Below are 27,892 nucleotides of genomic sequence, written 5' to 3' on the forward strand. Positions count from 1 at the left end.
ACCTTTTCAAAGGACTTTGTACAGAAAGCAGCATTTGAAAATAAAGATATCGTGTCCTTCCAGAGCAAAGGGCGGGCTTGCTTACAGTCTTAGAAATAGTGTCTCCCTCTTGAGCAATGAACACGCATGCTACCTGTCCAGTACAGTAACAACACTATCTCCCTTTGGAACAAAGGACAGAGACGCTTGCTGCCCTTTCTAAAAGATTCGGGTTCCCAAAGCTTAAGGCTCCTTTCCTGTAAGGCAGACCACTGTGTGTACAAGAGTCATCTGCAGGAAGTGGGGCTTTGCAACTGGTATAAATGCTGATGTTTTGGCTAGTGCTTCTGCTGTGAGGGTTAAACGGTCCTTTGTCTCTGATCAGAAGTCCCATGTCTTCTAAAGTTTCCACGAAACCATGGAAGGCTCAGTTGTTAGCTTGCAAGTAGGGTAAAATCTCAGCTCTTGACAATCTCTGTACATTCACTGTCCCACAGCAATAGTATCCTCCCTAAACTACCATATTAAGAAAAATCAGGGCTTCCCTGGTGGCGCAGTGGTTGAGAGTCCGCCTGCCGATGCAGGGGACACGGGTTCGTGCCCCGGTCTGGGAAGATCCCACATGCTGCGGAGCGGCTAGGCCCGTGAGCCATGGCTGCTGGGCCTGCGCGTCCAGAGCCTGTGCTCCGCAACGGGAGAGGCCACAGCAGTGAGAAGCCCACGTAATGCAAAAAAAAAAAAAAAAAAAAAAAAGAAAAATCAAATAACCACTAGTATAAGGGGAATAGGGCTTATTTGTTTTATTTTTAAATGATCCCCTATGATACAGTTATGTGCCTAAATTAGGAAACGATTACTAAGACACTCTCAATAAATGTAATCTTTCACCACATGTCCTTCCTGCTGAAAATCCTTTGAAATGAGTTTTCTTTCTGGTTTCATTCTGTTTTTAATCCTGCATAGGTAAACTGGTAATGTTTCATCTTTTAAGTCAATGGTGAAGAATGTCAATAAAATGCGTTTACACATAGTACTTAGGGCTTCATGTTATCTGTTTGCATGTAGTACTCATTTCAAAGCTGACAAATGTGATGGCATCTGATAAGTAATATCTCAACATTTTATATAACTTTTATCTCTTTTGTATGAAAAAATCTTGTCATAAAATTAAAAATATAAATAAATGAGATCTTTTATTTATCTAAAATTTTTGTTTTTTAATACTATAATACATAATCTTTGTGCAAATTCAAATGTTATAAAACTTCATTACTTCAAAGACTAAAGACACCCATTTATTCAAAACTCTCAAAAAGCAGCTATCATTAGTAGTTTCCTATGCAAATACTAATATAAATGTATATTTAATAGAAATGCAGCAGTCTATGTATTGTTTTCGCTTCCTTTACCCTGGACCCATTGACATATCAATACACATAGACATCTCAGTCTTTAACAGCTGCAGAGTTGCACAGCATCCCACTACTTTGATATATGGAAATTTCTTATCTAAGCCCTTACTGATGGTGTTTAAGGTTGTTTCTACCTGGTTAGCCAACAAAAACAATGCTGCAGTGATTATTCTTGTATTTACAGCCTTCTGTACTTCTAAGAGTATTTCTACTGGATAAATACCCACCCTGAATGACAGGGTTTGCATGACTGCTACTGTTAGGTTAATATGGCCCCTTTATTTATAAATACACAGAAATACCAGGTTAAAATTCTGCTCTCACCTTTGTTGCCAAGGATTTGAGTTTTCCCAGTAGCGACTGTTTATTGGAATATACAACTTCCTCTTCATTATCTTCTCCTTCCATGATAGCACAGCTGTCTGCAGCTGGGAGTTCACACTCTTTTGAGTTTGTCGTCATTACTAATTTGGAATATTTGTACTCCAGTCTAAGTAGCAGCAAATAAATAAATAGATAAAGTGGCTGTTTAATATAAATTAATACTTATTTGGGGTGGTCATACACCAGCTAATTAAATCATCGTGGAGTACAGCTGCTCCACCAACACATTCCCTTCACCCATAGCCACAACACTATGTGTTCTCATTAATCTACTGTCTACACACCAATCGTTTCCAGAATTTCAGAGAATCAGTGCAATACAGTTAACGCTATCATACTTATTTTACAGTAATTCAAGTGTCCAATTGTGAAAAACTTTTGAAAAACAAGGAGAAAATTAGAGGTCTGAGCGCAGTTTTTTCATTTATAAATATTTGGGAACGAATTTACTGTGCAGTTTTCCAAAGTTTAGTTCGTAGAATGAGAATATTATATAGGTAAGTGATTTATTTGGTCTTTACTATTTCTATCACTCATTCCTTTCTACTCCCCACCCCAGATATTACAACTGTCCCTGGATAATACAGTAGAGAGCTTTCACGGCCCCACTGACATGTAAATCATCTTAAAAGAGCCAAAACATATAATGTATCAATATACAATTGGAAGTTACACTCAATACTCAACTTCAGATTCTTAAAGTCCTGGAGTATATACTTAGTCTGTTTCTTTGCAAATATCTGCCCACAAGAAATTGAAGAAGAAAAGATGGGGCAAGAAGGCAGAATGATGTCATGAAAAGAAAAACAGACACACAGCGAAAACCTGCCTTCCTTTCTGAGCTCTGCTCCCATCTACCTGAGGAGCCAGGATCCTCTATTCCTTGATTTATAAAAACAATGGATCTAATTCAATTATCTCTAATGTTCTCTGATCTCTGTTATCAGAACAACAATCATTTCCATTTGCTTTCTTAAAGGCCTTTCCTGTAACTCCTTCACTAGGAGAAATTGCTTGCGTCTCTGAGAGAAACTGTTGGATATAATGATTAACTCTAAAATATTCACAACAAAAGAGATTTCTCAGTTCTTGTACAGAGGTTACTTACTTCTGATTCTTTTTCCAGAAGTAGCAAGTTAGAGCCACCAGCAAAACAGCTGTGAAAGCTCCCACACCTGCTCCCACTTTTAGCCAAAAGTCAACTGTTTCGCAGGTTGACAACTTTTTCTCAGGCAAAGAAATTCCTTTAATGCACCATTTAGGTTCGTTCCACACATATAAAGTTTCCTTTTAAAAAATGACATAAGAAATGAGATTTAGAAGGAGAAGGGTTTTGCTAACCGTTATTCACAGTAGGCAGAGAGGATTATTCGGCTTTCATCTAACTGCAGCTCTAAAAAGAGAGGAAAGGGATATAGAAGAGAGAGAATAAGGAAATGATGAATGAAAATGTAACGAAACCATGAATTGTCAGATCAGAAGGCTTGCTTCATGCTGAGGAGGTTGAATAAAAATGACTCCATCTGGATATATCATTTGAGCTATTTTCTTCAAATTTCTGATGAGTCCTGACTTCTTAAATCATGTTTTTAAATGAAAGCTTACATTGTTTCATATAACTGACTGGAACGGGTTTCACCCACTCATCCCGTAGGTCCATTTCCCCAAAAAGCCTCCCCACTGAGTGGAAGAGCAGACCCCGGACACAGGACATGTAAGTGCAGCATGACTGGCAGGCTTTGGTGTGGGGTAGGCACACAGACTGCATGCCCCCCTTCCTCTGGCCAAAATAAGGAGGGTGTTATTCTGGGTCATCACTACCCACATGAGGGACTTACTCTCGTCCTCCCAAAGCAGATGACTCAATTTTGTTAGGGCAATGTTTTCAAACTGCTCACTGCAATCAACTAGTAAATAGTAACATCAATATACTGGGTCTCAAACAGCAATGTTTTTTTAAATAAACAAATAAGACAGATTAGAAACAAAAATCAGAGTATAGTGCATGGTTCCTTATATATTTCAACATACACAATGACAGGTAGCAATTTGCATGATGATTATATCCAGTGACATTAAATGACACAGGCATTACATTTTTTGCTCATTGTGTCTCCCTAAATTTTCTGGTGAATGACAGTCATTTATCAATACCCTAACAGAAGCCTAACACCATAATGTTTAATGTCACACACATGCACACACTTTTACAGTTGGTCCTGAAGTGAATGATGTGCAGGAGATTCCCATTTACTCTGAGGAAAAATTTCAACCAAGTTTTGGATAAGAACTTTTTAGAAAGGACATTAATAATTGAAAAAAAATTTAGTGTAACATTTTCATGAAACTTAGTGTGAATAAATTATTTTTTAAATGGCTCACATGATTTTTATAAGAAAGATGAGGAATGAGGAGGCATGAGCAAGTTGAACTGCTGCCTCTTCATCTGAAGGGCATTCCAACAAGAAAAATAGACTATGAAAGAGTTTATATGGTTGTATCAATACACCACACCCAATGCAAATGGCAAGCTGTAATGCCCAAGGACAGTCTTCTAAACAAACCATTAAAACTTCATAATTAAAAAGATACATACTTATAAACCCAGAATTTTTAACTTTTCCATAAGCTCCTCAAATTGTTAAAGAAAAAATAAATTAAGCTGTTGGCAGAATTTCTTAGTCATTCTATAACTTAGCCATTCTATGAATTTCTTAGTCGTTCTTTTAATTAGTAAGATTTATCCTTTAATTAGGCCATGTCTTTGGCAAACAAGAAAATGGCTGACACTGCAGCTGAAAAATTTATTCTTCCAGCATGTAGGGATATTTTGTGAACAGGGTGAGATCAACTTGTTGATAAATTTTAAAACTTACCTCTCAGTGATAACACATTATCTCTTCAAATCCCTACTACTGTATAACATTTAGAAGTAATGCTTAGTATGAACTTAGAACCTGGTATAGATTTTTGAGATCCATTTTGATAAGAGCTTTTATCACAAGTCATGTAGCTCTTTTAGTTTATATCAGCTGTATGTGGAGGACTTATAGTGTGTACATTTAACTTCATGTGCTTCTGGATTATACGTCTTTACAGAATTGGAAAAGCAGACTCTCAGTCAATATAAAGTGAAAAACTGTAAAGAATGAAGCAGGCAATAGGATGGAAACGCAGAATTATTAAAGCAATTAAAAGATACTCTTCGCAATATTTTGCAATCATTGTTTTTTTCTATCTTGAGGCTTTGGCATCCAAGGAAATCCACCCTTGTTCACCGACATAATGGAAAATGCAGTGAAAGTTGTCATTCGTATTGAAAGCTCACCAAAGAGCAGACTTTTCGAAATATATTATTCAGAGATTGGAGGTGAACATACCCACTTACTGCATCGAACCCATTTGTTCGTTCTTGCAGTGGAATACCCTAAGGAAGGACATTTCATATTGTACTAGTTGAAGCTCGATCTCATTTGGCAAATATTTTCAAAATTGACATCTAAGTATAACAGAAGGGCATATTTAACTGATTTTGGTATTTCTCAAAGTAGATTTGGAACTATGGGTGGGGTATGGGGGGAATTACATACCTCAACATGTCAAACACAACAAAGTGTTCCAAAAGGTATTATTCTTAAGGCAAAACCAGACACTTAAAAAGCATCACCTTGCAACTATCTGTTCCTAACATTCTTATAAGATGTTGAACTGAAGTTTTTCAATGAAGACAGTTTGAATGAGATAAAACTAGAGAAACTGTTGCCACCCCACTGTCTTAAACTTCTAATCACTACCTTCCAGAAGAAAAGTATTAAAGAACGTTTGGATAGAAGGTCATTTAGCTTTTCAAGACTCCTGAGTTAAACTTGGTGGTCAAAGAAGGAAATGCACCTTTTATTTTTGATTTATTCTTAAAAAAAAGGATTATAAGATAGTAAGTTTAGCATAAGTTTAGAGAAAAGATAAAGATTAATTTCCACTGTAAAGCATAAAAAAATGTATCATTATTATTAGGAGGATTAAAAGGAAACCATTTTTTTTGTGAGGCTGGAATTTTTATCCTTGACCCACTTAAAACTGTTGAAAAGAAACTGGCTCAACCGTGCCCTCGATGTGTGAGCAGCATTGTATCTGTGTGCTCTGAGCCAGAATGAGCTATCTACAGGTAAGCACACTTAACTGAATTAAACATTTCCTAATTTTCTGATTAGTTTGTCTATTTGGAGACTTCTCTGTTTTGTATTAAAGTATTAATAAAAACATTTTATATTGTTATGCTTATACTTTAACATAAAATATGAAAATAAGTATTGTTCCATAAAACAATTTTATTTTTAGGCATATCTCTATGTGTCTGAGTTTGTGTTTGTGTACTAGGCTTCATGTACAATGTCTTTCTTACTACAGGTTCACTGTCATTCAAGTATGAAAAATACCAATGTAGAGAATAGTTCTCAATGTTTTTTTTTTTATTCTTAAAGGTGGACACTACTGCTTCCAAATACACTGAATGTATGGCTTTGGGTGGGGACATTCAGATTTTTTCTCCCTCTTCAACCCTCCAACCTGCCAACTACCAGCTCCTTAAGACTTTGCTGGAAAGAACAGCTCCCCTCTTCGATCCCCTTACCCAGTGAGCACCCTCGCATATTCCATGCTGACCCGAAAGTCAGTCCTATCCCATCTACCTTCAAGATCTCAGAAATCCCATTGGAATCTCTGATCCTCTGATGCCCATTCTCCAGTAGGGTCCCGACCACTGGTACTGATTTATCCTCTCATCTGTGCTTCTTCAATGTCATTTCAATGGAATTCAGAGGGAGTGAAGTGGTAAGTCATCTTCAAAGAGGTAAAGCTTGGGTTTTTATATGGTACTAGTCAAAGCTGGTGCAGGGAAGTGGGTAATCTCAAACACTATTAGTAGAAAAGCAAATTGATGCAATCAAAGCAATTTAGTAACACATATCAAGAATCTTAAATATGTCTATCTCCTTGAATCCAGTTAATCCCTTTCCAGTAATAAACTCTAAGGAAATAATCAAATGTCTAACAAAGATGTTCATTACAGAGTTATTTACAAAAAGATGGTTTTTAATTTTTTCTTAAATGTCCAACAGGGGAATTATTAAATCCCAAATTGCATATATAATAGCACATTTGTCAATAACTAAAAGTCATGTTTTCTTAAAAAAATTTAATGACAAGGGAAGTGTATTAAAGGCATAATGGAAACAAAAAAAAATACAGAGAATAGAATCCCAACTTTACTTTAAAAACCAAGTAAGCAAACGAAGGACTGCAGAGAAAATATAGAGTAGGATCTTGATTTACATATATGTGGGAGGGGTGCACATGAGATTCACTCTTTATGTATGCTTCTTGTGGAGAGTCAGTTATATCATCCTCATCTTTCTTTTTTTTTTTTTTTTTTGCAGTACGCGGGCCTCTCACTGTTGTGGCCTCCCCCTTTGCGGAGCACAGGCTCTGGACATGCAGGCTCAGAGGCCATGGCTCACGGCCCAGCCGCTCCGCGGCATGTGGGATCTTCCTGGACCGGGGCACGAACCCGTGTCCCCTGCATCGGCAGGCAGACTCTCAACCACTGCGCCACCAGGGAAGCCCTCATCCTCATCTTAATTATACCTATAACTGCATTATATAAACCATATTTGGGTTTAATTATATCATTTCCTTATACTCTGGGTAAATATCCATAGTCTACAGCTCCCTTGCTATAATTCATTTTCCCCAATTCCAGTACACATCTTCAGCCACCTCAACATATGGGAGTCTAGGTATCAAAACTTGATTTTAAATACATATTAATTTCTCATTAAGTTAACTGTAAGCTTCAGCCATGCTACTGAATCTCAGTTTCTATGGTGTAAGCAATGCTGGACTAAACAATTATATTTTCAATGACACAGTTCTGCTTAGATAGGTTTGCCTCTTACCTGAAATCCCCTCTTACAGGCACCCTCAATCTCATGGAAGTCATGCTCTGTGCACAGAGGGCAAGCTTCAGCACTCTCCCACAGGAAATAGAATGTACATCCATCACAGGTACCTGCTGGACACTTGCTGAAATAAAACATGAAAAACAACAAAACCAACGGCTTTTGTAACACCTTCAATTGAGTTCAATCAACATTTGAATGCATGCTGCATACATACTGGGAAGCAATGCGTGAATGCTGAGGAAACACATGAAAAATAATCTAAAGGAGACAAAAACCACAACAAAATACCACTTTGCACCTACCAAGATGGTCAGAATTAAAACAACAGATATTAACAAGTGTTGTGAGGATGTGGCAAAATTGGAACCTTCACACACTGCTGATGGGAATATAAAACAGTGGAGCACTGGAGGAATCTGGCAGTTCCACACACAATTAAACACAATTACCATACGATCCAGCAATTCCACTCCTAGGTAAATATCCAAGAGAAATGAAAATACTATGTCCATACAAAAAAACTTGTATATGAATGTTCATAACAGCATTATTCATAATATCCAAAAGGTGGAAACAACCCAAATGTCCACCAGCAGATGAATGGATGAACAAAATGTGGTATATCCATACAATGAAATACTACTCAGTCATGAAAAGGAATGCAGTACTGATACATGCCCCAACTTGGATGAACTTCAAAAATACTATGCTTAGTGACTGAAGCCAACCAAAAATTCCACATATTGTATGATTTTATTCAGATGAAAGTCCATAACAGGGAACTTGATTTCAACATTTGAAAGTAGGTTAGTGGTTGCTCAGGATCAGGAAAGGGGCTAAGATTTAGAGAGGTAATAGCTAAAGGGTATGGGATTTCTTTGTGAATTGATGAAAAATTTCTAGAATTGGCTATGGTGATGCTTGCATATATATGAATATACAATAACCACTGAACAGTACACTTTAAATGAGTGAATTTTAATGGTCTGTGAATTATATCTCTATAAAGCTGGGGTTTTTTTAATTTAAAGAAACAGGTACAGATAATGACCAAAAAAAAAAAAAAAAAAAAGCTGCCAGAAAGTTTCTTGGTGAATCCTTACTGATTGAAGCAAGAAACTATTTGGAAAGATTCTAATGGGAATGACTATTTTGTTCATGAATCCATTAAAACCAGGGGAATACTGTTCCCTTAGTTTGCCTACTGCACTTCCCCTAAGTCAAGCTGTGTAAATACAGGGCATTGCCCTGAAAACCTCCTTCAGACCTCAGCTGGTGCAGAGTACAGGTGTCCTGAAACAACTAATAGCAAAATGATAGACACACAATAATAGAGAGAATCCAAAAAAAATCCCTTTTTAAGTTTTAATTTCAAATGCCTTTCTGATGATACAGTACCCAAACCTTTAATTTTCAGTCTACCAGAAAGGTAAAATTTCATACTATCAGTTAACTAAATATATTCTAAGGTACCCTAATATGAACACTGAAACAAACTTACATGCCTGAAAATGTATGCATTTTTACATGTCTATCTTTCTGAAGTGTCCGTGTACTGCAGACTAAGTGGACATGGGTGGGAGGTAAACAAAAGCAATGTTCTGTACGACATACTTCAGAAACAGAGACCCAGATTGTCAAAACTAAGAACAATGGTGAACAGCGACTCTTCGGAAAAATGACTTGACTCTCTTATCTGCCTTAATTTCTCTGTTTGTAAAAAGAGAGTAATAAATATATTCAGACTAAGAAGCAAAGAGAGATTTTTTTTAAAGGAAAGTACAATAGACGAAAACCATGCCACTTAAAAAATTATTCCTACCCTCTCCCTTCCAGATCAGTAAAAGCAACTCAAAATTGCTCTTTTGAAAAAGATTGTGTAATCAATTAGAAAAATTCTTCAAGAACACATTATTTGCATAACAATGCTTTGCAACTTTCAAAATAATTACACTTTTCTGATCATTTAGCAAAAATTACCAATAGGCTTTCCTGCTCAAGTCTTTCCTCCGTGAATTATTTTCTATTTTACTTTTCCAACACAGAAAAACTTTAAAGGGAGAAAAAACTGTTTATATTGGGAAGATGGAAGAGTAAGTATGCTAAAGTTTGAGAAAAAAGAACTTAACAAATGAAAAAAAGGAGAAAATTAATCAAACTGGCAAAAAGCTCTACAGAGAAGACTTGGGTTACGATTCTAACTGGACTTTCAAATGATTCTATGTTTTTCCGTAAGTGATTCAACCTCCCTCCCCACCATATCACTTTTATAATTTGTCAAAAGCAGAATGTCTGCTGTACTGCAGTCATAGGGTGGTTATAAAGGATAAAATGAGAGAACAATTTGGTAAAGTTTAAAGCACTGCAAAACATAAAATACCATTAACAATGCACATCACTTTCTAAAGAACTGGTAGAGCCAAAGAAACAATCAAACAAAAATCAAGATGTTGATATAATTTATAAAGCTGCCGTTAGACGTCAAAATACTACAATGATTCAGTGCCTTTCCTTGGCAGACTTCACTTTTTAAAAGAAACTCTTAGGTTAAAAGCAGTTTAGTTTAGAATCAATTCTTTAATTCTTTTAACTCAATGAATCATTTAAAATGTGGAACATCCAAATTTGATTCTTTGTTATAAACCTAATTGTCACAGTTTGAATCAGGCCTTCCCTGGGAAATAACAAGAATGTATGAAGCAGTAATAATTTCAATAGTGCTTACATATATAAATGAAAACAGAAAAAAAAGATAAAAGAAAAAAAGTAGTAAGATAGATAAATCTTTTATTGCCAGATATGTGAAATACCTTTCCCCTTGCTGACCCGTGTCACCATCTTTTCCTCCCCACCAGATTTTTACAGGTGTCGCTAATTGTGTTTCTACATAACTTTTGCTCTACGTGATCACCACAGAAACCAATGAGTACGTGTTCAAAGAAACGAGACAAAGTTTGTACAGTCTGGCATCCTCTGGCATAGGCAATGCTCTCTGACCTCCTGGTGACTCCTTTTGGCTTTGGAATCTCAGGAAGCTCAGCCTTTCTCTGCCAAGAATGCCTTGTCATTGGCAAAAACCCTTCTTGTGTAGGGTCCATAAAACACCATTGCATCTTGCTCTAATTTTGTTTGCCCTAAGGCTGAAGAGCATCAATCACATGACAGTTTGAACACAAGATATTTTGACCTAGAAGTATTAGATCTATAAAATTTTACCAGTCTCCTGCAAAAATCTCCCTTTCTAAAGGGTCTACCCTTGGTTAACTCACAAAAGCCAGCATGTGATGAAGACACGGACAAACTATATTTACTGACACTACCTAGTCCCTTTTTTTTTTAACTTTTTAAAACAGTTTGAGATATAGTTCAAATAGCATACAATTCACGATATAAAAGTGTACAATTCAATGGATTTTAATATATTCACAATATGTGCAACCATCACAGTCCATTTTTAAATATTTTCAAAATGAAAATCCTTTATCCATTCATTTGTTGATGGATATTTAGGTTGGTTAGCATACCTGGCTACTGTAAAGAATACTGCCTTAAAACATTAGGGTGTAGGTATGTTTTTGAATTAGTATTTTTATTTTCTTCAGATATATATCCAGGAGTGGAACTGCTGGATCATATGGTAATTCTATTCTTGGTTTCTTGAAGAACCTCCATAATGTTCTCCACAGTGGCTGCATCCATTTACATTCCCACCAACAGCATACCAGGGTTTCCTTTTCTCCATTCTTGCCAACATTTATTCGTGATTTTGTTAATGATGGCCACTCTCACTGGTGTGAGGTGATATCTCATTGTAGTTTTGATTTGCATTTCTCAAATAGTTAAGCCATGTTGAGCATTTTCCCTGTGCCTGTTGGCCATCTGTATGACTTCTTTGGAAAAAAATGTCTATACAGGTCTTCTGTCAACTTTTAAATTGTTTTTTTTTTATATTGAGTTATATGAGCTGTTCATATATTGGGGGGATTAACCCCTTATCAGGCGTATCACTTGCAAATATTTTCTCCCAGTTAGCAGGCTACCTTTTCATTTTGCTGATGGTTTCCTTGGCTGTGTCAGGCCCCAGGGCTGGGGTGTTCACTATGTGGCTCAAACGGCTCACTCCTCAGGGAGGATCTCCAAGTCTGTGATGTTCCCCTCCTCTTCTGTGTCTCCTCCCAGGGGCACAGGTCCCGACCTGATCGCTTCTCTTCCCTTCCTACTCGACTCCATGTGGATCTTTCTTTACAGTCCTGGTCATAGATGACCCCTCCTGCCAGTCTCCAGTTTGTTTTCAGCAAGAACTGCCCCATATGTAGATGTTGGGTTTTTTTCTTTTTTTTTTGCGGTACACAGGCCTCTCACTGTTGTGGCCTCTCCCGTTGCGGAGCACAGGCTCCGACGCGCAGGCTCAGCGGCCATGGCTCACGGGCCCAGCCGCTCTGCGGCATGTGGGGTCTTCCCGGACCGGGGCACGAACCCGTGTCCCCTGCATCAGCAGGCGGACTCTCAACCACTGTGCCACCGGGGAAGCCCTATCCTCTGGCCTTTAATAACTTAAAATGAATAGACAACTGTTTTGGCTCTAACAGTCCTTCCCCAAATACCAACAAAAACACTAGCATCCAATAGATCCAGCGACTTTGATAGAGAGACTCTAAATCAGAGCCTGTGAAGAAACCCCTGGTGTGCTTGACCTCTGAACACAAACCTCTGTCCTCGACCGCTGTCAGGACAGAAGTGTGAAGCACCCCTTTTGTGAGAGACAATCTCCTCAGAAGCTCCACTTACAATGAAAATGAATTTGGATTTTGAAGGAGGTTTTCACAAAATGATTTTGGATTTATTTATCAACTACCCAAGCAATTAAATATGGTCCTAAGTTGTAAGAAAGAGAGGAGGAGGATTTTCCTCTAACTCAGAACATTAATAAAGACGACCCTGTTTGAGGAAAGATGAGTCATTAAAAAGAAGGCACCAATAATTGGCAGATCAGTTGAGCTGTCCCCCGGATAAATGTGCTATTTGCCTCTGTTTAATGTGCTTCTTTGCAAATCTCTGCCTATAAGGAATAGGGGGAAATGACAAGATGAAAGCACGATGGCATGAAAAGAACAACAGACACAGTCAAGAAACCATTCCATCTTGACTGCGCCACTCTATAGCTATGCGACCTGGGTCCTCGGTGTTTCCTACTGTATCAAGTAAATGGGTTTGACTGAAGGATGTCTAATGTGCTATGACATCTCCATTACCAGAGTAAACATGGTTCCCTCTACCTGTTTTCGAATAAGGCTTTTAAAAAATTTTTTCAAACCTTTTTAAAACTTTGCTGTTAAAACTAACAGCAATTTCTCATGTTTTTGAAAGAGCACTTTGGACACGTGCTTAGGTCTAAATTTTTCCTAATGAAAGGAGAATCTTGGATTCCTCTAACCATGTAAGATCATGATTAGGGGTTTGGAAAGCCTTTTAGGCAGAAGCTGGAGAGGCATCTATTTACGGATATTAGGGGTCGATTGTGTTCGCAATTTATTCTTTGGCCAAAGTACAAACTGCAGTAGATAATCTCAAAAGTCCACTCTGACTCTGATTTCATCTGCCACAGACATCATGCTGTTAAGTTTAATTGAAAACGTCTCACACCCTCCAGACACTTTGTGGAATTAGAAACCAACTGCATCTGCCAGACCAAACAGACAGGCTGGTGTTTCCAACTGCTGGTTAGTAGGCGGCCCAGAATATTTGTCGCTCCTTCTGCACTGCATGTGAGATGCACGGAGAACACACAGTTCCCTTTTTCTCCTGCCCTTTTCACTTTCTGTAAAGACATTCTCATTGATATTTTCCCTGGTCACCAAGACACAGAGCCCCGGCCAACATTACTCCTGCCAAAGTAGCCTTTGCCTGGTTTGCCAAGATTCTTGGCCAAGAGAGAATTCCAGGGGATGGCATCCCTTCCGAACTGCCAAGGACTCCCTATAGTGACTTCCTGGTCAGCGTATGAGACTTCTTTCTGCAAGGCAATTTCCTGGTTAGCACCTTTCTTTCTCTCCTGGAGAACTTAAAGCTCAAAAAAGAAGAATGCAAATTAAGTCCTCTTCAAAAGTAACCTAAGTAAATTTGGCTCTGTTAACATTTCTTTACTGTTAGTAGGAAATCTTTATTCAGCCCTACAGCTTAAAGAAAAAAAAAATTCTAATTATTTCCGGACAAGCTGCTGTTTCTCATGTTCTGATCCTGATCCCAGAGCTCCCCCTTGTGCCCTGACGGAAATCGATTCAAGAAAGAATGAAAAAAGTGAGAGAGTAGCATGGACATATATACACTACCAAACGTAAAATAGATAGCTAGTGGGAAGCAGCCGCATAGCACAGGGAGATCAGCTCGGTGCTTTGTGACCACCTAAAGGAGTGGGATAGGGAGGGTGGGAGGGAGACGCAAGAGGGAAGAGATATGGGGATACATGTATATGTATAGCTGATTCACTCTGTTATAAAGCAGAAACTAACACAACGTTGTAAAGCAATTATACTCCAATAAAGATGTTTTAAAAAAAAAAGAAAAGAAAGAACGAAAGGCCAGCACATTTAGGTTGTGGGGTTGAAAGCATTCCCTAGAGCCGTGCTCCTCAGACTTCAGTGTGCGTCATAATTATAAACACAGCTTCATCAAAATATGGGTGAAGGCATCCACCCTGTAGACCACGACCTTTTAATTTAGCTTTTCAGAAAACTAAAATGCAAAACAACATGTGAGAATCTATGTCAGAAAACAAAAAAGTCAAATCTCCAAAATGGGGGTTAAGACCAATGGTTCTCAAATTTCAATATGTATCAGAATTGTCTTGTGTTTTTATAAATATTCCTGTTCCAAACACTCGGAAATTCTTTAGCTTTCAGGGAAGGCCTCGAAATCAGTTTTAAAATAGACACCCCACTCTGATGCTTTTGCAAAAATGTTCCTATAAAAGGGTTTCATCTTCAAGGAATTCATAGAAAAGACTCTGACAAGCACAGGTTTCTCGTAACTGACTATACTGCTGAACTGAATGAATAAGCATTTTCAGAACTCTAATGGAAAACTGATGAATTCATAAAAGTGCTAACAAAAGATCAAGATGAAAAAAAATTAATTACATGGGACTGAGTGAACTGATGAGGATGATTATAATTTTTGTGACTTTGTTTGAATAAAAAAAATGTGAGCTAAAGTATTAAAATGATTGATTGCTTTAAATAAATAAATAAATAAGAATAAATTTTAAAATTAAAAAAAAAATAGACACCCCAAGGTATTCTGCTGCATATGATCGTGGGAAACCCTTGCAAAGACAGTCAAGTAGAAAAAAACTGCCTGAGGTCGAAGGAGGAACTTAACGTTTCCTCTCCTCACAAGGAAAAAAATTAGTTTCTAGATGCCATCATTTAACATCATGAGACTATTACTTTCTTATTACGTTAAAACATCAGAATCCACCTTGGGAGAGTTAGAGTGATGCATTTTCTAGAGGACAGAGTTGGTCTTCAGTAACATTATCTGCTTAAGTCACAGAGGCTCCTGGAGGAGGCTTCAGAAGTCATCCAGGTGGACTCCCGAGAAGTGAGTTGCTAGGTCTGAGAAAGGACCTCAGAAGTGCTATAGAAAATAAAACAAACCTCTGAACTCGAAGTCACATGGTGGGATATCAGAGCATAGTGAAAGAATCTCTGGATACACCTTCTCATAAAGAAAGTGTGCTTGCTGCCTCAACTCCAGCGTGAACACTGGCCCAGGGATCCTCCACCACACGATGCCCTTGAGCACCAGGCTCCCTCTGTTTCTTTCACTGGTGTCCATTACCTTTTATTATGTATTGTGCTCATCACATTCTTCTCTCACCTTGAAAAGGTGAGGAGAAAAATTAATACATACATCTACGAGGACCAGAGTAACAGCATTGGTAAGAGGTGAATGCTACTATGCCTTTATGCACAGAAATGAGCCCAAAATACTATGTTATCACTGTAATTATTTTTAAGATGCCCAAGTAACTGGAGCAATGCTTAGACCACTGATTTCCAATCCTGATGTAACATACTCAGGATAGCTTAAAATCTCACAAAAGGTTACAGTGAAACTATCAAAAACAAAATTAAGTCAATCATTTTTTTAAAGATAAATTTTTGCTAGCTTGATGGAGAAAAATATGCAAATCAAATTATAATCCAAAGGTACCTTAACCCTAAAAAGATTAGAAATAATCTACATACTAAACAATGAATAACTATAAAAAATAAAAATCAGGAGACATTTAAGCTTCACTCATGCCATGAAAACAGTCTTTAAGTTTACAGTTTTGAGTCCATGAAATTGCTTCTTTTCTCCTACTGTTCCCACCCAAAGTGGCTGTATTAATCATATCTAGACTGTGGACAGCTGTTGCCTCCATGTCAATCAGTTAAATGAACTGTGTTACATATTGTATAGGTCAGGCTTTACCTTGGTGATTTCGCCACCAGTGATCAGAAAATTGAAGAGCTGGAAATGCATCTAACATGACCCTCATGCCCTTATAGAGAAAGAAACTATGGTGCACAGGTTAGACTGCTTAATCTAAAATTTAGATCCTAGATTCAGATGGTCCATTGCTGGTGAAGAACTGTAATCCAGGGAAGTTCCTTATCCAGCTCTCAAGAAAGTAGAGGCTAGATAGTAAGACTCAATCCAAGGATACAAACAATATAGTTATATATTACTCAAATAATTTTGAAGACAATTAGACACTCAGGCAAACCAGACGAGAATATGTCATTGAGGAGACCGGGAAGTGCTGAGATCGGCAAGGGCCTATACCTCTTTACAGGCACCCAGCACGTCTGTACAACAAAAATCTACAGATTCTTTGTTCCCTTTCTGCTTTATATCCATAGAGAACGTGTTTTAAAATAGTAAGATTCTGGAGAGTTTTTCTTCCTAATAAATACAAATATGGAAGAATCATATAGAAATAAGACTACCTGGGTACTGAAATGGTTCCAGCTCCCGGTTTAGCGGGATTACACCTCATTTTCACAGCAGTTGATCGGCCTTTAACACAAGAGGTTGTAGCTGTAGAAGACCTATTGGAAAAGAAATGCTATTTCACAAAACATATATGACACACATTTCAAAGACAAAAATATCCTGTGTATAACTGCTTCTATGCTTTATGAATAAATGAAAAAATGTATCAAAGTTCACTAATTTAGAATTTTAATACATATTGAGTTCATTTACTTTCACTGCCTATGAAAAGCTGACTGCTCCCCAGGTAAAGTCATATGCTATCATCAAAGGATTTAAAGCTATTGTAATTACCATCAAAATTAGAAGCAAAAGAATTTTTTAAAAGATTAGAGGTCATAGCGACTTAGGCTGATGTTTTGATGTGTGAATTACAATTACTGCCTAGACAATGAAGTAGAGTCTCTTTATTGTCTAATTTAGAAGATTACATATATGAGAAAAATGACATAATGCTTTCTACATATTCCCCGTTTCCTATTTTTTTACTAAGTCTTTCACTTACGAACCAATTACTGACTGACTATTAGGTATAAGCTACCATGCTAGGCACCCTGAAGTGATGTCCTTATGATTAAGAAAACAGTCAAGAGAAGCAGTGTGTTCACTCACTTATAAAAGAAATGCACATCTGGTATTTGGCTTGGTGAAACTGGGAACATATCTTCTTTTATATTAATATTTTGCAATGTGGTTTCAACAGTCACTCCTAGACGAGAATAAAAAAGGAACTATTAAGCAATATGGCAAAATTAGGCTTATTTAGTCTCTGTATACCTAAATAGAAAATAGCTTTACTTTGATGCTATCATTTTACCAGAAATATCCTCTTAAATTAATGCATTCTTGGTAAGAACAATAAACTTTACAAAGTTTCCAGAATAGAAAATAAAAGATTCTACTCCCTAGTTTTGCAATTTTGCTTAAGTCACTTTACTTCCCTGATTCTTATGTCTTGAATTTGTAAAATGCGTGCAATAATTTAGATGATCTCCACTGTCCCTTCTAGTTCTAACATTTCAACAATCTACTATTATCACTTTCAGCCTCTTGTGAGTTGTGTCAAATGAGCTGGGCTACTTTGCTAATGCAGCTTTTCATTCATTCACATTCATTATAGACACAACTGACAAAACAAAATTTTTTGTGCCCTAATAATTTCCAGAAAAATACTCCAAAATTTGTTTAATCTAGGAGTAAGGTGTTCCCCACCCATCCACCCCAGGCAAAATGATAGCAGAGCCAAAATGCAAGCAATAACAGCAACCTTTGTTCTAACAGAGTTCTGATGCTGAGCACAAACTCAGTACCTGTCCTTGGTGCTGAAAATTATAGCTAAATTCCCCTGGAGTCTCTCACAACGGTTCTCAAATCCGGCTGCAGATTAGAATCATCTAAGAAGCTTGTTACATTGTTAGATTATCATATGCCTTGTTAGATCCCTAATCCCTACCCCAGATATTTTAATGAACTTGATCTTTAGGAATTACTAATTAGGGACCTGAAATATTCTTAAAGCTTCCCTAAACTTTCTAGACCAGAAAGACAGGAGGGACAGATGGGGAATAAAACTCAGCACATTGACTCTTGCTGTTTGTCACCAGATTACTTCTGGTATGAGAAGAGATGATGAAAACTGGTGGCAGATATTATGATTTAGGTTTATGCTGTGTTTGTTTACTCTTCTTCTGTTCACAGTTCTGGGAGTTTATTATTATTTTGCTTCATAAACTCCTAGAGAATCTGATGAAAGGCACAGACTCTCAGAAAACAACATATCACACAAGTTAATACATAAATTCAGAAGCTTCTTGTATTCCCTGAGAACGATCAAAAGATCTCACTTGCAGGGGCTTTTTAACCATGTTATAAAGTGATGGTTTAGAATTACCTGTAGGTTTTAATCATCGATGGTAAGCACCCATGCAATGACAAGTTATCAGTACCATAATTTTAGAACAAATGCATGCATGCATATATGAACCAAATTAAACTTACCTAAAAATGTATCTGCCAGAATGATGGATTGTGATGATAAGGCTGCTCGGAAGCCCTTACTTTCAGAAGGAATAATAGTGGACTGACATACAAATGCTCCTACCAAATTCGTGTAATCATCTGACCCTGCCACCATTTCCTTTACTGTGAAGTCTGTTATATTGTTGGTGCAGAGAGCCAACTTCTTCCCCTAGGAAAATAAATTCATAAAGAGGTTTCACTGAAGGTCAGTCTCTAAACTGGATCTCAGCTAGCTAGTGATTCTAGCAGAGCACTGGCTCTCTCCTCACCACAATTCTGGTTTAACTGATCGGGTGTGGGCCCAGGCACCAGTACTTTTTAAAAGCTCTTGAGACAATTCCAATGTTCAACAAGGGTTGAGAGTCACTGAAGTTATAATGAATACAGTAATTCAAGGCTGCACTGCTCCCCCAACTACAAGCATCATTTGTGTTGGATGAAAGCCATCTGACTTAAGGAAATATAAGTCATCTGTGAAATCTTCAATTCTTAGGACAACAATGCAATAAAGGAACCAGAAAACTGCTGGTGAAGGTTTTAATGCCAAGAAAAGGGACTTGCTCTTCCTTCTCCTGTATAGGCCTGTGTGTGGCAGAAAAGTAACGTCAAGGCTGAAAAAGAAAACATAAAAGCCTAGGACAACAACTGAACAGTTGGTCACTACAAGTGTCTTTATTCACCTACTCTTAGACTCAACGATGTGGATCAGCTCAAGTACACAGTATGTTGAAGGGTATACAGAAGCTTACTTTTTTTTTTTTTTTTTTGCGGTACACGGGCCTCTCACTGTTGTGGCTTCTCCCATTGCGGAGCACAGGCTCCGGACGCGCAGGCTCAGCGGCCATGACTCACGGGCCCAGCTGCTCTGCGGCATGTGGGATCTTCCCGGACCGGGACACAAACCCGTGTCCCCTGCATCAGCAGGCGGACTCCCAACCGCTGCGCCACCAGGGAAGCCCAGGAGCTTACTTTTTTAATCATTTGGAGGGTAGTGAGAAGATATAACTTATAAAATGGTTTGACTCTTATTTGTTTTTAATATGGTATGTCTAAATATACTACAGTCCCACTGCAAAGGACTGTACCTTACTCTACAATTTCTATGAAGAAATATATAACAAAAAACAGAAACACTTTTATTGGTCTCAGATGTAGAGTGTGCACAGATGGGCACAAAGAAAAGAACAAAGATTTCTCTTCCTTAATGCAGCGAGCAATCCTAACCTATAAAATGTTCTCCCTCCACCAAGCCTGCTCACCACATTACAGGTGCAACATATTGTTACTAAGCTTAAATTAAACTCCTGACGTCATAAGAGAAGAACAAGGAAAAAGAGCAGAGAGACACTACTGAGGAAAAGAAGAGGAATACAAGAGTAAGAGGAAAGGAATGTGAATAAAGAGGAGAAACGGAGAAGGAAGACAGGAGAAGAGGAAAGCAAAGACAGTGGTAACACAGGAATGAGACTGAGAAGAAGTGTGATATACAGTGGAATTAATCTTATTCACTGCTTTACACAGCATTTAACCCAACAGGCATTTAATTTTTTTTTTTTATTGAGTGAACCGAGTGACTGATCAATCGGGTGAGTGTGCTGGATCACCCCATGTAAAATCAGGACAGGACAAACGTCATACCATGTAAAATGTATAGACCTTTTCGTTTGAGAACTTCTGTAGCCATGAGACGTCTTTTTATTTCCCTTGCACAACCTTTGGCACAGCATTTCATAACGGAGACCATTAGAGACATAGGAGTTAAAACGGAAAGAGACATGGAGGAAAGGCCTTAGTATATTTTCACCTTTGCTAACGGGGAATACACACACATACACCTCAACCCCGACCTTCTATGCCCACAAAAATATTGGACACGCAGTCCTGTAACTCTCCCATTACCAGTATCCATTCACGTTCTGCTTCCTCCCAAAGAAAATTAAGTCCCATTATTTATTAGCAGAGGCTACCTCATCAACTGGCACTTGTGCCCTGCTTACGTCCTTTTTATTTTTGGACAAACTTCCTCTGGAAAGTCCTTTCTTTTTAAAACACAAACTTGACCATATAAGCAACAGTCAAACTTTCTCAAACCTTAACTTCCTGCCTAAAAAATAGGTGGGATTGACAAGCCTGACCCACTTTTACAAAAATGAAAGAACCTCAAAGCCCTTGCTCCATAGCTCCAAGCTTTGGGGGTTCAACTGACTGGATAAGTGCTTTGATGGACTGAGAACCAGACAAGGTTGCCCCTGGTGGAGAAAACTGCCAACGTGCTAGGAAGCAACAGAGGATTTAAGCTGTCACAGCTCAGTTTCTGACATTTGGTTGTTAGTTTCCATAGAGATTTTATTGGTCCATCAACACAGAAAATAACTCAGTCAGAGCTGAAACATAGCTCCGTCTCACCCTGCCAGCCAGAACTCACCTCATGCCCACATAAACTGATATTGAAGAAATGGAAGTATTTTGTTCCTTTGGAGGTAAAGCTGGGACCATTCATTAAGGAGCCCACACTGCTGAGGTTGCTGAAGTCATAGTGCAAACTCTTATTTTCTTTTTCATAGTAGAAAAAGCAGTCACTGTAGCAAACTGAGTGGTCCTTTGATTAAAGATTAAGAAATGTAAAAAACAAAACAAAACAAAGCAAAAACAATATGGCAGGAAAGAAAGCATTAGCTGCTATGAAAAAATGTGTTTCCAGAAAGTTCTAGGTTTAAAAACTATTTCAGTTATTTTGTCTTAGTTATGGTATATTTTACCACACTAATATAGAAAATTTCTAAACTACAGATTTCTCTACGCAAAGTTCAGAAGTGTTAGAATTTTTTAACAGTTATTCTAAGATTAGTTTCTTATAGAAAGGTATTTTAATAAATAGCCAAAATGTCCTGTTATGCCAGTTTAAACAGACATTAAACTATTTTTTCCTTCACTCATAATACAGCATCAATCTTTACACTTAAAATGTTATGAGATATTCTTGCTGTTCTCCATATATGCCTACAGCCTACATATAGTGAGGCACCTTACTTGCTCTACCTTAATGGAATACACAAGAAATCAGTTTTAATATTTTTGGAAAGCATTCTTATTTGGATGCTCTTCTTAATATTTTATGCCCTCAGTAATTAGCACTTTCATGGAACATATTAAGTGCTCAACAGATGTAAGATGAGGTAAAATAAGAAAGGGAATGAAAAAGCCATTCATAAATAAAAATAGCAACTTCACAGCTCCTGGAGAAACATTAAGAGGAAACTTTGAGTTTGTCTGTTAAAATATGCTTTCCTGGGGATAACTGAAATACAGACCCACTTACCTGAGTGCTTCTACTCCCAGGCCCACATAGAATACAAGCCTCCTTGCCATAGACCTGATGTATGGACAGGTAGGTGTCAGGTGGACACTCCTTGCACTGGTTGGTTTCTTTCTCAATGTAGTGGCCTGGGGGGCAGGGGACACACGATGAGCCCAACTGTTCAGAACCGAGGGCACAGGCACGGCATGAAGACGCCACCCCATCAACTGCATTAGCGGCAGTGATAGAATAAATCTTCACCATGTCATTGATGAACCGTCTATTCTAAAAAGAGAGCAGAAAGTAATGACTTCTGCCTTGGCGCTTAGTTATACAACCAGATTGTTTTATGCTCGTATCACCAAAATAACTAAGCAAAGTGTCCCAGCCAGTGGATTAATAGTATTCCTTTTTGGTACTTTTTAAAAATATATTAAATCTTAAAACTAGAAAATCATTTCCACAGTAATGGAGTTCCAGGAATTTTGCCATGAAATTATGAAATTATGTCATAATGGGTACAAATTCAGGCATATGTATAGACTTGATGTCTGGAAAAACCAATATGATTTAACAAAAGAGCAACCTTAGCTCCCATCACTGTTTATTCAGACATAAGCCTAAATGATACAGTAGGTTGTTTGCAGTGTGGCAATGTGGAAAAGACTTGGACCAGGGATTAAAAAGTCCTCACCCAAACACTAACTGTGTGATAGTGGTGCAATCACATCACTTCTCTGGGCTTTTTTCCTCCCTCTCTAGCACTTTCCTTAACCAACATACTCTGATTTCTACTGGATGCATAACAGAGAGTAAAAACCTGGGTCTTACTGTACTTTTCTTTCTTGTGACACTGAGTCAATTAAGGTCTAGTTTTCATCAAGCAGTGAGCACCACTGAATCAGTAGAGCGCTGCTTCTTGATGCTTTCTGTCTGGGGCAAAGACAAAAGGGAGGCAAGGAAGCCTTCCACAGCATGTTCACACCCCACAAGGTGGGAATTCTGAGCACTCATAAAAGAACAACTGGAGTCAAGTGAAACCTGGGGAATGGGTTCCCCAGTGAAAACCTGAAGAGAGGGGCTTCCCTGGTGGCGCAGTGGTTGAGAGTCCGCCTGCCGATGCAGGGGACATGGGTTCGTGCCCCGGTCTGGGAGGGTCCCACATGCCGTGGAGCGGCTGGGCCCGTGAGCCATGGCCGCTGAGCCTGCGTGTCCGGAGCCTGTGCTCCGCAACGGGAGAGGCCACAACAGTGAGAGGGCCGCATACCGCAAAAAAAAAAAAAAAAAAAAAAACCTGAAGAGAAAAGAGAAAATGCTCTACATTTGCCACCACAATGTTAAGGCAGCGTCTTTAACCATGATTTACCTTGTTCTCACCCTGGGAATGTCACAGCAATGGAGATCCACAATCACATGTAATTGAAGCATATAATGGAAAATATTGAGGGGAGGATTAAGGTCTATTCTACCACGGAAAGTAAAATAGAATAGTTCTGTGTGTAAAGCCAACAGTGTGTACATACACACTCGCCAAGCTATAAAAGGAGACAGTCATTACTGTATGAAGTAATAAACCAACATCAGATAATGCCTCCTGGACAAATGTCAGATCATTCAGACGAAGGGGAAGAAAGTCACCACCTTCCCAAAGTCTCAGAAAGCTTTAAAAGTAAGTTTTTAATTAACTATAAAATAAGATTTTCTTTCTCTTAAGCTTTTACCAACTATATTTGTTCAAAGTATAGAACAATTCGAAGATACATTGTGTTGTTCCATTTCATACATTCTTGCTCTCAAAACACAAACCAAAAAAAAAATACCATTTTTATACCAGTCTACTCCATAACCAAATGATTGACTCTACATCAGTAAAAAGCTAAGCCTTTGATTGATTCTACATCAGTAAAAAGCTAAGCCTTTTCCTCCAGGAGATTTGAGTGACCACTTTGTACAAATCTCCACAGGGAGAATCATCTTTGTGGCTTTTTTTTTTTTTTTAAGTGCTTGGAACTTACATCTTGACCCTGATTGGTCCTCTGAAATGCCCACGTAAATGTAAATGTGGCATTCTTGAAGATGACATGGGTGTAAGCTTGTTTTTCTTTGGTTCCACCCCATGATTCGACCACGTTGGTACTTTTTCTATTAATATCCTAAAATATAGTAGAAAAAAATACATACAAAAAAGCATCAGCTCAGTATTAATATACATGTATATACATTACAATCATATGTTTGTATTTACAGTAAACCCTACAGCATTCAGGAATATTTATCTGCAGAGCATGTAACCCTAAAACCCTCAAAAACTTCCCTTCAAGTCTACACAAGCATTTACTAGCTTAGTAATTACAATGTATCAACCACGTCATCAATATAACGTGAAAGAGGTCTCAAATCATAGCTATGTTTAAGGAATTTTTCTGTTGGAGGGAGAGGTGGTGTGTATGTGTATGTGTTTGACTCCAGCTTAGGAAATACATGCAGAAAGGGAAACATAATTCCTCCAACTTCTGACAGTAAACTTCTAGGATCCTCATAAAATGACAAGGCTTTCTTTCCATCTTTTATCTTTTCCCTGAGGGATTCTGATAGGCGGCTCTTACACAGGAATTCTAAATTCTCCCTGAATTATACTTGCAATTTCCAGTGCAGATTAACTAGAATGTTATTTATGTTCATGTAATCGTCTTTTGCTTATACTTGAATTCCAAAAAGGTTAATTTGTGTAACATTTTATTTCTGATTTCCTTAGCTAAATTCAATATTTAGAATATTATATAAATGTGTGACATTCCACCAATATTATGTCATTAACATGGTCAGAAAGCAAATGCAATAAGCAAAGCAAATAATGTAATACACATCTAATTTATTTGAAATGGAAAACCAAGACTAACTGAATTTTCTAATTAGTCTTCCCTGCAGAAACCCTAATAGATGACTTAGGAATCTGGATAGGTTTTTGTTAGCTATCCGAGATGTTGATAATACAGTGGCATGGCTCAAGACATGTCTCTTTCTTTCTATGATATAAACGCTGATGACAAGCATGTTATAAAGTAATCAGATATGCTATAAAGACATGCGTCTTGAGTTCACACCACAAGTAGGAACAACAGAATACACATGTCATACGTTACAGAATTCCCCACATTACCAAACAACCAAATAATCACACGTGCCACTTCCTAAAAGGAGCTCATAATATACAGACAGTGTTTTGCTGAACACTTTCTGGATGTTCATTCCCATAATAAATGGAACATACTGCATTACTGAAAATAATACCAACTTACCTTTGTAAAACACTACATGATTTTGAAAGCATTTTGATGTGTTATTTAGGTGATGATATCTCAAAGATTGCTGTGCAGAAATCAAATCACAGAGTAAAGAAAACTAACGGATCCAGCTATGAGCAAAAACCTCTTAAGACTGATTTACCAAAATAAATATCTATGATCCCTACCCTCAGGAATGCTAGATCAACAGAGAGAGACAAATATATGAATACATTCACATAATTAAAGTAGGGTTTTCTCAAAGGGTTTTAGGAGCACACTGGAGAGAGTGGTTAACTTTACTTAAAGGAATAAGAGAAAGCTTCCCAGAAAAGGTGAGGTTTGAGCTGCCTTCAAAGTATGAACAGGAGTTCACCAGACAATAGAGCAAAATGAAGAAAGTCATTCTAGCTTAGAGTGTGTCAAGGCATGAGAAGTGAAAAAGTACAGTGTTCCACTAACAAATTCAGGGTGTCTAAAGAGGGGTGAGTAGTAACAGCAGTTTGGTAACAGAGGCTGAGCAAAGAGTACAAAAGCCATACAGATGCCATGCTAAGGAATTTTAAGTGTATTCATAGGCTATTGGTTCTCAAACTTTACTGCATTTCAGAACCAACCTCAAGGTTTGCTAAAATACAGAATGCTGGGCCCTATCACCAGAGTGTCTCATTAAGACTAGGAAGCAGGGTCTTCCCTGGTGGTGCAGTGGTTGAGAGTCCACCTGCCGATGCAGGGGACACGGGTTCGTGCCCCGGTCTGGGAGGATCCCACATGCCGCGGAGCGGCTGGGCCCGTGAGCCATGGCCGCTGAGCCTGTGCGTCCGGAGCCTGTGCTCCGCAATGGGAGAGGCCACAACAGTGAGAGGCCTGTGTACCGCAAGAAAAAAAAAAAAAAAAGACTAGGAAGGGGCTCAGAAATGTGCATTTATAACAAGTTCCCAGACGATGCTGGTCCAGGAACCACACTTTGAGAACCACTGCCACAGGCAATAAAAAGCCACTAAGGATGAGGGGGTAGATTTGTTGTGGCTGCCTCTACTATTGTTTTTATGTTTATAAAGATAAGTTTGACAACAGCATTTATGAGAGGATGGGGATGAGAAGAATACATAGAGACTATTGCTGAGAGATAATGGGAGTCTGAATTGTCATTAATGGCACTCAGTATGAAGAGGAACTGATACATTGAAGAAATAAGGAGGGAGAGCTAAGAGAGCCGAAGACTTCTCGGTTATTTGTGGTGTCATATATAGACGTGCTGAAGATTATTCATCTTCTTTTTTTTTTTTTTTTTTTTTTTTTTTTTTTTTTTTTTTGTGGTACGCGGGCCTCTCACTGTTGTGGCCTCTCCCATTGCGGAGCACAGGCTCCGGACGCGCAGGCTCAGCGGCCATGGCTCACGGGCCCAGCCGCTCCGCGGCATGTGGGATCCTCCCAGACCGGGGCACGAACCCGCTTCCCCTGCATCGGCAGGCGGACTCTCAACCACTGCGCCACCAGGGAAGCCCTATTCATCTTCTTTGACTACCACAAAGTCCTTTTTTTTTTCAGAACGAAAGTCTGCCTTCATTTAAGCTATTAGTAATCATGAACAAATATTTAAATCTCCATATATCTTGTATATCATGGAGGAAACTGTTAATGGACTGTTAACTAGCTACTAAAGGATTGTTGGAAAAAAGCAAAACCAATCATGTCTATGAAGTCACTACTTAATTATAACATTAAAGTCTGAGCCAACAACCTTCTAATACCTCCCTGGGGTCTTAAGTAAATTTTGTGTTACTACTCTTTCTCAAGGTATTAGTTGAGATTTACAGGACATCTAGGAAAAAAATGGGCAAAATTATGACATGTACATAGCAAAATCCTTTGTTTACATTTATTTACTTAACAAGGAAGAGGGTTATTTTCCCCAAAGCTCTCCACCTCCACTGTTTTGTGCCCTCACTTGTTAATACATGCTTTTCCCTCCTGATGGTTTGAATTGCTGAATGGTTACTAGGGGAGAATCTTCACTCTGCTGGCGGCATATTTTTCTGAAGGACTCTCCTATGGAATTGATATTTCCTGGCTTCTGTCTGTCACCCAGGCCCCATCACTCAGTTCTCTCCACAAGGAATGAACACTTTCTTTGTGGACTTCACCACACAATGTTTAATGAGTTCCTTAGATATCTTTTTAATGTCTTTGGAAGACCCTAAAAATGGGAAGAAAAATGGGATTCTTATCGCAATTTGTATAAATAGGGTCACACTTGAAAGAGAACACTAAGCGTAGAAATCCACCCGTGAGAGCCCCTCTTCCACTTACCACCATGAAGTATAGAATACAGTCGGCTGAACAGAGGGTCTCAAACACAAACGTTATTCTTCCCAGTTCAGAGCCCATGGCTCCCGTCATCGATGTCGGTGGTCTATTTAACAGATTAAAATTGCAATATTTACAGCATGTTCTGAATACAGTGGGAAAAAGTTAAGTCACTTTTTTCATTAAGCTGAAAACCACGCTCTT

General features: G+C 38.3%; 1 protein-coding gene across 1 annotated transcript in view; it reads right to left on the reverse strand.

Annotated features, from left to right (window-relative positions):
* ELAPOR2 (endosome-lysosome associated apoptosis and autophagy regulator family member 2) overlaps positions 1–27,892 on the reverse strand; it is a gene marked incomplete at both ends in the record, with an annotated part of 186,303 nt that overhangs the window by 10,879 nt on the left and 147,532 nt on the right. The window contains 10 exons of the mRNA XM_079711775.1: positions 1,716–1,881; positions 2,884–3,062; positions 7,730–7,856; positions 16,732–16,833; positions 17,390–17,486; positions 18,776–18,965; positions 21,222–21,395; positions 22,116–22,379; positions 24,110–24,247; positions 27,692–27,794. Of these exons, the coding sequence (XP_079567901.1) occupies positions 1,716–1,881; positions 2,884–3,062; positions 7,730–7,856; positions 16,732–16,833; positions 17,390–17,486; positions 18,776–18,965; positions 21,222–21,395; positions 22,116–22,379; positions 24,110–24,247; positions 27,692–27,794 (1,540 nt within the window). The remainder of the gene's footprint in view (positions 1–1,715; positions 1,882–2,883; positions 3,063–7,729; positions 7,857–16,731; positions 16,834–17,389; positions 17,487–18,775; positions 18,966–21,221; positions 21,396–22,115; positions 22,380–24,109; positions 24,248–27,691; positions 27,795–27,892) is intronic.

The sequence above is a fragment of the Hyperoodon ampullatus genome, assembly GCF_949752795.1.
Source record: "Hyperoodon ampullatus genome assembly, chromosome: 9".
NCBI classification, from domain to species: Eukaryota; Metazoa; Chordata; class Mammalia; order Artiodactyla; family Ziphiidae; genus Hyperoodon; species Hyperoodon ampullatus.